General features: G+C 40.4%; 1 protein-coding gene across 17 annotated transcripts in view; it reads left to right on the top strand.

Moving 5' to 3' along the window:
• Nucleotides 1-12,515, top strand: part of tns1b (tensin 1b) — a 476,125-nt gene that overhangs the window by 332,215 nt on the left and 131,395 nt on the right. For 15 of the 17 annotated variants that reach the window (XM_060930311.1, XM_060930314.1, XM_060930305.1 and 12 more), the window contains one exon: nt 8,142-8,180. The exons of the other annotated variants lie outside the window; for them this stretch is intronic. In XM_060930311.1, the coding sequence (XP_060786294.1) occupies nt 8,142-8,180 (39 nt within the window). The remainder of the gene's footprint in view (nt 1-8,141; nt 8,181-12,515) is intronic. 17 annotated transcript variants of the gene reach the window in all.

Below are 12,515 nucleotides of genomic sequence, written 5' to 3'. Positions count from 1 at the left end.
TACTTGGATGGTTGTTTACCAGTCTTTAAAGCCAAGAGGCATACAGTGGTTTGAATAAATTCTGATTGAAAATCATACTCAAAGTCCCTCTCACACCAGAATCTGGTCTTCCCAGGCAGTCTCCTGTCCCAGTACTAACCAACATCTTTAAGATGTATGGGTGCGGCGCTGATCTCTGTTTCGATAGCCCTCTTCCTCTCGCCTATACAACTAGGGTTACAGTCGGGGCTAGTCCTCTGGTAACCGCGAGAGTTTGACTTCCCCACTCGCATCTGTATTGCAGTGTGCCTTGCCAGACGGTAGTAGGTACCATTTTTATGATGGTCTTTGGTATGACTCGACCACGAGTAGAACTCGCGATCGCCTGGTCGAGAGGCGGACACGCTAACCACTAGGCCAACTCGTGGTCAAAAATCATACTACTACTGACAAAGGCATGGATTTTGCTGTGGGTGGCTCCTATTTTCTGAAAGAAAAATGATTTGTTGTCATTAAATCAGTCCTGCCATTAAAGGGAGAAATCCACGAATCTGTTACTAATCATCTGTCATTGAATGAATGAATGAATCATTCGTTTATTAGAACCGGGCCAGTGAAAAAAGTTGATGAAAGCACAACATCCATTCATCTAGCCATGATCTGTAGCCGCTTATCCTGTTCTACAGGGTCGCAGGCAAGCTGGAACCTATCCCAGCTGACTATGGGCGAGAGGCGGGGTACACCCTGGATAAGTCGCCAGGTCATCACAGGGCTGACACAGAGACAAACAACCATTCACACTCGCATTCACACCTACGGTCAATTTAGAGTCACCAGTTAACCTAACCTGCATGTCTTTGGACTGTGGGGGAAAACGGAGCACCCGGAGGAAACCCATACAGGCACGGGGAGAACATGCAAACTCCACACAGAAAGGCCCTCGCCGGCCGCTGGGCTCGAACCCAGGACCTTCTTGCTGTGAGGCGACAGTGCTAACCACTACACCACCGTGCCGCCCAAAAGCACAACATATTTTCAAATATCATGCGATCATATCAAATTTTTTTTTTTTAATCTGGGCATCATCCTTTCCTTAACCTACTTTCATAACAAACAATAGACAGATGATAAATAAAAGATTAGTGCAAAACATCAATATAATATCTCATCTCATTATCTCTAGCCGCTTTATCCTGTCCTACAGGGTCGCAGGCAAGCTGGAGCCCATCCCAGCTGACTACGGGCGAAAGGCGGGGTACACCCTGGACAAGTCGCCAGGTCATCACAGGGCTGACACATAGACACAGACAACCATTCACACTCACATTCACACCTACGGTCAATTTAGAGTCACCAGTTAACCTAACCTGCATGTCTTTGGACTGTGGGGGAAACCGGAGCACCCGGAGGAAACCCACGCGGACACGGGGAGAACATGCAAACTCCGCACAGAAAGGCCCTCGCCGGCCACGGGGCTCGAACCCGGACCTTCTTGCTGTGAGGTGACAGCGCTAACCACTACACCACCGTGCCGCCTCAATATAATATTTAAAAAAAAAAATATATATATATATATATAAAATAAATGAACATAATGACTCAAGTTGATTAGGTAAGTAAAATGCCCTTTTTAAATTTTCCTTTACCTAAACTGATACATACATGTCAGAAACACACTGTGTGTCTGTGATCAAAAGCCTTTTTGTCCAGAAACATTTTGAGAAGGCTGTTGCTTCATGTTTTTCACTGCAGAATGAGTGGGGTACACAAGTGGGAGAGGGACAGACGGAGGGTTGTACTGTCAGTCAAGAAGGCAGGATTTTGGATGAGCCTCCACGCCATCCCATGGATAGTATTTATTTAGAAAAATGTGTGTTTTATTGTATACCCTCTGGCACTCACTACCTTACCTGTGTTTGGGTGATCTTTCTGTTTTTGGTTATGGAAAGTGGATGTGATTTGGCAAGAGCACTTTTCAGCAATGGCGTGCCAGATGCATGGATTATTTCAGCCTGGATAAACATGAAAGTCTGCATGAAAAAAAGGCCTGTGTGTTTATGCAAGTGTGGAGATCTAAGATCTTAGTGACCATGTTTCTATTGTCCGCCATGGCTTGACCTCAACAGAGCCTTATTTCCTGCTTGTGACTTCAGGGGACAGTTGAGAACAAACACAAGCACATGCATGTTGTACTTGCCCGAACTGGCTGAGGTTGAGATGGTAAATATTTGGAGATAAGAGAGAGTTTTTCCCTGGAGAAAAAAAACAAGAGTAGCTAAAGTGTGCTATACTTTTCTGACTATATGTTCTCAGTGTGCCATGGATCTTGGTTTAATTTAGTTAATATAAGCATGTAAGGAATGCCAAAACATAATTACCCCTTATTATACTACACTCATTTGTACACTCTGATAGTATCAAACATGTGCTTCCACCCTCTCTTTTCCTCACAAAGAGAATACAGAGGCTTTGTTTTGTAGTGCAAGCCAGCCAAGAGGATTATAAAGGTTTGGTACACAGTTTCCCTTTTCCACCCTCAAAAAAAAAAAAAACACCTTGATCCCAACCAGCTGATTAGTCAATTGACAGACATGGAAAGAAACGACAAATGCAACGCAAAACATCTTTTCTTATTAACGTGATTTGTGAATGCTTATACTGTAACAATCATCTAGTCATGTTTTATGTTGAAATATATTGTTTTTTTCTGTTGTTGATGGCCTTTATGATTAATTCTGTTTGATTACATGAGTTTACATAGTAGTTACAAGCAAACAGCATTTCCAGGTGATTTTTGGGCATTGTTTTGGGCAAGCTGGGCAATGTGGTACTAATTAGAGGCTTAGATTAGAGTAATTAGTGTGGTTTGGAAAATATGTACCAGGGGCTCCACCTTAACACATGCAACTCAGTATGGAAACAGAATTGGAGGGAGGATACCGGAGGAAACATGTCAGCAGTTTTAAGGGAGATCTGAGTTCTCATGAAGACTCTGATTAGCCCTTAAGCCATAGGCACATAATAAAGATAAACACTTTCAGAGCTCTCAGGGGTGCTGTGAAGAACATGAACTAGCCAGCCTACCCCAGTTCAGTGCAGATAGAGAACAAGAGAGAGATGCTGAGAAATTGTTGATGTATTCAATATAAAAAACAATAAATCTCTAGGTTGTTTCTGTCCTTTCAATTGGTTTCTCAGCGACTCAGATAAACCACACTAACCATGAGCTTGTCTTTTCTCCTTGTGTGAGAAAATGTTGACCCTCTCACTTACCACAGAATAGTTATTGGGTGTTTACATTGCTGTGGTTGCCCAATGATAGGTCTGTGGTTGCCCATTCACCTGTCAGATGGGTTCCTCCTGGGTTCCACATGGGCTTGGAACAGCTCTGGGTACTTCTGCTAAGCAGAAACACAGTTCTGTGCTATAGAGATACAGAGATACTTATGAGAAATTGTCTAGAATCTCAGTAATGTATGTGGGTGCAACTCAACACTGAATGAATCCACCCATGTCTTGTTTTGACATAGGAGATTGACTAGGAGTTAAGACATGCATACTGATCTTGTGAACCATACAGTATGATAGTGTTCTTTAATTCATCTGTTCGTCTTGATTTAACTACTTTATCATCGTCAGAGTTGAGGTAGCTCCAGAATACTGGCCATGAGGCCAAGGCAGGAATACACCCTGGATGGGAAATCAGTCCATCACTGGGCACCATGCATTCACTTTGTGTTCTCTGCTCAAGAATTGTATAACTTGATATTCCTAGTGATATTCAGGAGCAGCCCTGTGATGACCTGGCGACTTGTCCAGGGTGTACCCCGCCTTTCGCCCATAGTCAGCTGGGATAGGCTACAGCTTGCCTGCGACCCTGTAGAAGGATAAAGCGGCTAGAGATAATGAGATGAGATGAGATGAGATATTCAGGAGCTATCTTGATGTCTGGAAGCATGTCTATGATCTCAAAGTGTGATTTAAAAAAAATAAAGACACAACAAACTGGCATATCCTCAGACAAAGATTTGAGAAGGAGCTGTTTTTAATGACCTACAACTCACACAGTTGAACAGTTTAAAGAATGTGCCAAGGCTCCAGCAGTGACACTCTGGAAGTTCTGGGATATTTCCTTTCAATCTTGAGAGCACTTGCCCAGAACCTTAATTGGTGAGCTACCACTGGCTCAAGCCCTGATATCAGTCCCAACAGCACAGCTCAGCACATTTCCACACTGTACCTACCGGTACATCATACCAGTTTAGTTAGGTTATGGAAACAGATATGGGTTGCATATCACTTGTCATTTGAGATTATTTTAAAAGGGAGGAAAAAAATGGGGCCTTCAATATTCTCAGAAGTTTTAGATAGTATTATGAGAGGTTACTTGGGAGGAATAGATATTAGGACCAAGACAAGGTGTTGGAATGACTCAGGTGGAGGAGCTGTCATCACTGTAGACCCGAAGGCAGATCTGAGCCAGTTGATGGAATTTCAGACTCTGATAGCTCAGAGAGGCAAAAGATTGTATGCTAAACACAGAAGCCTTAATTAGTGCTGTGTTGGACTTGCGTTTGCCTTTGGCATTGTAACTCTGGGGGAACCCTTAAAGTTTCCATGTAAAACTTTCCAACTTATAAACAGAGCGAGGATTCCCAATAGATTCCATTATGGAAGCTAACAACACTAAACACACCTTTCAGCAGCACATTTTTTTTTTCTAAGAGTGTATGGCCTCCCATTGTCTGCTTGGGTTTCCTCAGGGTTCTCTGGTTTCCACCCGCCTGGCAAAAACATGCTCTGGATGGATTGGCCACTCTAAATTACCCCCAAGTGTGAATGCTTATGTTCATGGTGCCCTGTGATGAACTGGTATCCCATCCAGTGGGTATTCCCACCTCACACCCAGTGTTGTTAGGGTTCACCCAGTCGGAAACGGTCAACTTACTTCTCGGGACCCCCGCCCTCGTGCCACCCAGAGCTCTGGGGGGGGGTTAGTCACAAAAAAAGACAGGAACCCCATGTAGTTCACATCTTTATTCGCAAGTTCCCCCCATGGTGGCACGAAGGAATCAGTCCCGAGATTAATTATTATTATTATGGGTTTAACTCATAAAGCGTGCTCTTCCCGTAAACAAATTACGAGGTTCACCAAAATAAAAACGTCCCGTGCCTCTACACGAGGATTACATAACCAAAATAATAAACAACTGGGTTTTTTTCTGATACTTCCAACCAGGCGGAAGTCCAACCAATCAAATCGATTAAAAGAGACCCCTTACCTGATTGGAAGTATCCCACTTCTGACACCAGCATAATCTCCAGTATAAAAAGATCAATGAATGAATCATGATGGTATGACTATGGTTCCATTGATTCAAGATTCAAGATTTTTTTATTTGTCATATACACAATAACAGACACAGCGGTTTATTATTGAGTAATGAAATTCTTATTTTGCAACTGCCCGACCAAACTACGCTTACCAATATAATATATATATATATATATATATATATATATATATATATATGAGTGATTCCACGCTTATGGGTACTGAAATGGGGACATGAACTTATTTTTAAAAATTCACCTAAAACCATTTCTTTTTTTTACCATCAGGTCACAAAACATGTAATCTTTAATGAATGATATGTTAAAAGATAACTTTAATTTTCTGAGATGTAATAAAAACATATTTATATGCCAAAGTCAGAACGTAACAGAAGTGTTGTGGACATATATATTCTCAATTTTAACAATGTAGAATTACTTTTTGAAACATAGGAAGATGATGTTTTAGCAAATATAATTAACAAACGTGTAGTAGAATAAACATACACATTCTTTCAATAAGATTAACATGGTATATAGCTAGATTGTAATTAATTTGTAACAGACGCGAGATGGACAATCGTAACAGAAGTAATGTAACAGACATCATTTTGGAACTCATAGGCTTGACTTTGGCATATAAATATGTTTTTATTACATCTCAGAAAATTAAAGTTATCTTTTAACATATCATTCATTAAAGATTACATGTTTTGTGACCTGATGGTAAAAAAAGAAATGGTTTTAGGTGAATAAGTTCATGTCCCCATTTCAGTACCCATAAGCGTGGAATCACTCATATATATATATATATATATATATATATATATATATATATATATATATATAATATAAAGTGCATATGGAATGCAAAATATAAAGGTAGAGTGAAAAATGAAGATAACATTTAAAAAATGTTGCGATTGGTTTTGATCCAACATGAGCATGTGTGTTATGCTTTCAAATCAGGACTTGTGGAGATAGATAAGCTAGAGGCAAGACTGAAGGTGTTATAATAGTGCAGCAGTGCCTCTCGCATAGGAAGGCTTGGAGGGCGCTATTGACAGTTATGTTGAAAGTTAGGTTGAAAGTGAGACTATATTTAAGGCATGAAAGTATAAATAGTAGAGATAATGCTTTGGAAGCTTCTGTAATTGTATAAATGTCTAAGGTTTGATTTTAATGAAGGTGACTCTTGACAGGAAATGGGAAAGGTACATTACCTAGGCATAATATGTGAAAAGAATGAATGAATGAATGAGTAAAAAAAAAAAAAACCAAACGTTCTGATACAAAATTTCACTGTATGCTTTCCTCCATGTGGTTTGTCAGGCTACATGTCTAATACTGAAACCCGAATGAAAAATAACCTTGTTTTTCATTTCCTGTTGTTCATAGATGTTCTGACCATTTTGTTTATGGTTCATTTATATATTCTGAAACCTTGCAGGGCTAAAGATTGATAGTGTTTATGTATTTCACACACCCACATCCTCAGCTGAAACAACATGGTTCGGTAGGAAATATTTTCATTCCTCATTCTCAGCCTATTTCTCCCAGAGCCATTTACGTTCAAAACATCCTGTTGGTGTTCTAAAATGAAAGAACACCCAATCCTGTCTTAATAGTTTAAATGATGTACCTGTCAAAGTGGAATTTTAAACAACTGCAGCTTCTTTGGACACGTTTTTCAGAATAATCCTATTTCACTCATTTTCTTCTTTGTTCAGCAAATAAAAGCAGACTGATATGAATAGTCTCCATGTAGCATAGCTGTTTTTGGACTCATGCGTCAGTGTATCCAGTTAAGACTTTGGAGGAGAATGGAGTATGCTGTTTACGTTCTTTGTCCTCAGGTGATACCTGATCCTAGATCAGAGGTGCATACCTAAGAAACCAGATCTCATATAATCAGAACTTGGTGTATTCGAGGATCTTGCAGAGATCTTGATTTATCTTATTGAAGCTGCACCCAAGAGGACTGTCAAATAGTCAGAGAAAATGTAACCTTAATGCCAGGCAGTTCAAAGTTGCATGTGCGTATGTGTATACACATTATCGAGCTCTCCCGTGCAGATCATGGAGTGTCCTTAAGGAGAGCATTTGTCTGCTTGATATTTTTATTGCATATGTGGGTGAACTTGTTGGAATGTTCAAGTGTATGGATGGGATTACATAAGCACTATTCAACCCAGGCTGCTTTTGTTTACCTTCTTTGTCCTGAATCGTAACCTCGGTCCTTGAGTGACGTGAATAGATGCTTTTTCGTGTGAACTGACTCAAACAAGAGCGGCAGAGAGCTAATGCTGTACATCCTGTTTGGGCTCGTCTTCATATCCAGATCCGTTACCATATAGTTCATCTTAATGTCGCAATTACAGCCAAGCTCTCCTGTTGTTTATGGAGCACAACGGCCGTTTGTTCATTGGAGGAACACAGACCATCAAGAATATTAGCCAGAGCACTAATCTCATTACAGTCAGCAGATCATGAGCTCCTGCAAACACAAATCGCCTTTAAACATCACTGACTTCCCAATCTCCTTTGCCAAATAGTGAAGGATGAAAGATCTGGAACTGATTATGCTTTTTTTTTTTTTTGGACAGTTGTAGATTGGATTGTGGTGTATTTTAGATACAGTACGTTCTGTCCAGTGTGCTTAAAATCCTTAGCACCATAGAAGAATTAGGATGAGAATCTCAGTCTCATGTTTCAGGATGTCCAAGGCTGTTTTCAAATTTACAGAAGTAAGAGTTGTCTCATTTGTTGCTCAGTTGTTAAGTTTACTGCCAGCATTTTAACACTTTTTTCCCCCCCTTATATTTCAGGTTTCATCCTCTTGTGTTCCCACTGCTAACTATGAACTGGTAAGAATATGTCTCTGATCAATGTGGCAGTCTTTTCTTCTTCTTCTTATTTTCTAGGATATTTTTGTATGTGGATTGTACTCAGTTAATCACAGACAGAGAAAAAAAAAGATTACCTGTTTTGAAAATTAGTGCAAAAAAAAATCCATATTCATATTCACAGAATGATTTGAGAAGTCAAATCCAAAAAATAAGGCTAGATAAGCCTGTAGGGCTAGTGATGAATAAACGATATTTTAGAGATCGTTCCCTTTTTTGGTTGAAAGTGTGTATTTAGAGTATTATAAGGCTTTGTTTTTTGCTTGGACACCTCTGGCAACATTATTTTTACCTCTGGCAACATAGTCCTTGGTGAGCATTACCTTTTCTGCACTTCCAATAAATCGTATGTTGTTCTCTGGCTTCTCAGAATGAATGATGTTTTCACATAAATCAAATTTATATCATTTTCCCAATGTCAGCGAGGTATGCACCTTTTTTATTTGTACCATTTTCAGTTCATAGAAGGGATTTTGAACAAAGCAGATCGCTGGTATGCAGGACGGACGTCTACCTGCCCAGAGGAGCAGTTCCCTCAAGCACCAAATGCAAACATTCAAACCATTAATAGTCCAGTTAAACAGAAGTTAGGCAATCTTTTAAAATCATCAGTGTTGTTCCAGTGAGGAGAAGAGAAAAAATGTGTACTTGTGAAAACCTGACTCTGCTGAAGTTTGAAAATAAGCATGACTCTCGAGGACAACACCAGCCAAATGTTCTAATGTAATACTTGGACCAGTTGGCAGAGTGTAAGAGCTGAATTTATATTAATGCAAATCAATGCAGTTAAGACTTGACTCAACATGAGCACTTAAAGGAAAGCTTCAGGATTTTTTAACCTGGGTCCTATTTTCACATCTTTTTGGGGTCCAAATATTTACTCAAGACAAAAACAATTGAAATTGGTCCAGTATTGAGTTATAACCAGAAACCGTAAAATGGCTATACAGTGTAATTCTATGGGGCAACATTTGCATCAAAATAAACCACTTGCTTTTGCCACTGACAGATCCAAAATGTTATCATAAGTGTCTGACAACATGGAAAAGATTCCTACAGAGATTCGCCTGTGTATGTTTACCTCAATAACGCTAAAGAAACTGTAGAAAATGACTGTTTCTACAGTCATTGCTTTACCTTTCTCTTCTTCTGGTCTCTTTCGCAGCGCCCCATTCAGTGCCTGTAGTCGATTATTGCATGGGAGCTGTTTTCTGATGTTTACAAGAGGAGAGGTCATGCAGAATTTGAAAGAAAGAAAGAAGTCTATTTCCAAAGTAATGCCTGAATATTTAGCTGATTATGACAATATGAACAAGTGTCTGACAATATGGAAAGGATTCATTTTGTAAACATCAGAAAACAGCCCCTGTGCGAAAATCAACTACAGGCACTGAAAGGGACGCGGCGTCAGAGATTCTTTTTTGTGTCAGTGCATGTTATAGAATATGCAGAGGTTCAGTTGTCCTTTGATTTAAAAACACGAGATAAGTTAAGGGAGTCTTTCTGTGAAGAATGCATTTGCAAAATCAACAACATTCCAAACACAAGGAGCCACCCCAATAGTTCCTTGTCTGTAGAAAAATACCTGGTCTGGAGAAGGAGCTACCAAGGAACTACAATCATCTCAGGTTCCCCTGGTGGAAAAATACCTAAAGGCTAATGCTTGGTTTACACATTGGCGTTTCAGCCTTGTGTATGTATGGCGCATCAGGATATGTGGCAGTAAGAAAGGAACGTCACAGTATCACCATCTTACGTAGCTAATACTCTAGAATGCGTAAAACGATCTCCTTGTACGCCAGGGTGCGGCGTATTTTTAAGTCCGCACTTAAAAATCCGTAGCACATACATAGCAGCTTTCATACGTCACTATTATGTCACGAGTATGCTGTAAAAATGAAATCTAGGCCACAGGTACACAGCAGCAATGTCATACATAAGAACAAAACACCACACCAATGAAAGCAACGAAATGGTTACGCTGTGGCAATGCATCATATGCCACGCATACACCTCAGTACGCCATAACTTTACGTCCCTTAAACCCCATACAAACCCCAGATACGCCACAGGAACGCCACAGAAACGTCACACATATGCCGTGTACGTCACAGGACTTTAATTTTGGACTAAATGCGCCTCATTTCTTGGCGTTTGACCCACACGCCGCTTAGGTGGCAAGATACGGGACAGTGTGATAGTAGCCTAACAGCTAGGTCTGAAGTCAGTGTCCTACTGTAGCTCTTATTATATTTTCTAAAGAAATGGTCAGTGACTTACAACTGCGTTCCATAAAATTTAGGACACTGTGTAAAATATAAATAAAATCAAGGTGTGATGATTTCATGTTACATTACATTACATGTCATTTAGCAGATGCTCATATCCAGAGCAACATACAACAAGTGCAAAAGTCAGTTACATGAAGTGCTGAACTTCTAGACAAGAAAGTTCTAGTGCCAACTGAACAAGTGACAGCAATACCTAGTGTAATATTCTGTTGAAGTACCAATACTCAAACAGTCAAGGAAACAAACCAGCCATATGTGATACAACTAAATAGAGAAAAATAAAACTCCAACGGCTAACTCCAGGCTAGACAGTACACAGCCTAGGTTGGTTTAGACTGAAACGCAGTTACACAGTCGGCAGGGAAGAAGGGGAGAGGTGCAGCCTGAAGTGGTGAGTCTTCAATCGGTGCTTGAAGGTGGTCAGGGAGTCGGTAGTTCTGACCGCCATGGGAACGTCATTCCACCAACGGGGAACCAGGATATACAGCAGTCTTGAACAGGCTGGGCAGGAGCGGAGAGGAGGAGGGGCTAGGCAACCAGTGGTAACAGAGCATAGGGATCTGGCTGACATGTCGGGGCAGCTCAGACTCTGGAGGTATGCTGGCCCTGACCCCTTGAGAGCCTGGTAAGCTAGCACCAATGTCTTAAATTTGATGCAAGCTGTGATAGGTAGCCAGTGCAGGTCGGCAAGCAGAGGGGTGACATGGGAAGAACGAGGGTGGTTGTAGATAAGGCAAGCTGCAGTGTTCTGGAATGAGCTACAGGGGTCTGATGGCAGAAGCTGGAAGGCCAGCAAGGAGAGAATTGGAGTAGTCCAAGCAGGAGAGGATCAGTGCTTGGACCAGGAGCTGAGTAGAATAGGTGGTAAGAAAAGGGCAGATCCTTCGGATCTTGTGTACAGGAAGAATCTACATGTCCGGGTCACTGCAGTGATGTTCGCTGAGGAGGAGAGTTTGTCCTCACACACGACCCATAGATTATTTCCACTGGGTGAAACAGACCCCAGGGAGAGTCCCCAGGGAGATGACAATGTCCAGGGGTGGAGAGGATAGAGCAGGAATGTAGATTATGTTCATCTTGCCTGGGTTGAGCTTCAGGTGATGGTTGTCCATCCAGCCCTGGATGTCATATAGGCAAGCAGAGATGCAAGTGGAGATCTGTGTGTCAGAAGGAGGAAAAGAGAGAAACAGCTGGATGTCATCAGCATAGCAGTGGTAAGATAGACTATGAACAGAGATAGTTGGGCTGAGAGACTGGGTGTAGAGGGAGAAGAGAAATGGACCAAGGACTGAACCTTGAGGGACACCAGTGGTAAGTGGGCATGGTGCTGATACATTATCAGACCAGGTGTTGTTACTGACAGTAACCTGACACTAACCTGTTGCCAATTAACCTCAGTTAATTAGTTATGTTCCACCATGTTTTTTTCTTTTAAATTATTATTTTTTAGAAACTTTTTTTGAAATGCGTTGCTGGCATTAGATTCAAATGTTAATATTTGAATTCTATTTTTTATGTTCTACACTGATAGTTAATATTGTGCACAACTGTAGCCACAAGATACTTGATCAAGAGTGATGAAATTTTAACATTTGCATGAATTGTAGGCTTTTTTTTTTTTAAATCACACTTTCAATTCACTATTTTTGAGTAATGGAAATGTTGTGTTAAATCATTGATCTCTCCTGTAAAGAAAACATGCCCATGATATGAAAGATAAGGTGACCAAGCTTCCACAGCTATATTTATAGTTCATTTTAAACAAGAAAAGTTCATAAAAGTCCAGTTCTTGAGAAAAGTAATACCTCTAATTAAAATGCTGTATCCTCTGTGTGAAAAAAGGAGGAAAAACATTTTATGCTTCCTATTAATTAATTAAATTAAATTAAATTTATTATTCATTAATTCAGAATCATGCATAAATGAGACACTTGTTTTAAGCAAACTTCACCCCATGTGTGCAATTCTCAGGTGACTTCTAATTAGCACTTAAATTGCATCTGAG

The sequence above is a fragment of the Neoarius graeffei genome, chromosome 9, assembly GCF_027579695.1.
Source record: "Neoarius graeffei isolate fNeoGra1 chromosome 9, fNeoGra1.pri, whole genome shotgun sequence".
In the NCBI taxonomy this organism is placed as follows: Eukaryota; Metazoa; Chordata; class Actinopteri; order Siluriformes; family Ariidae; genus Neoarius; species Neoarius graeffei.
This window is presented reverse-complemented; position numbering and strand designations above follow the sequence as displayed.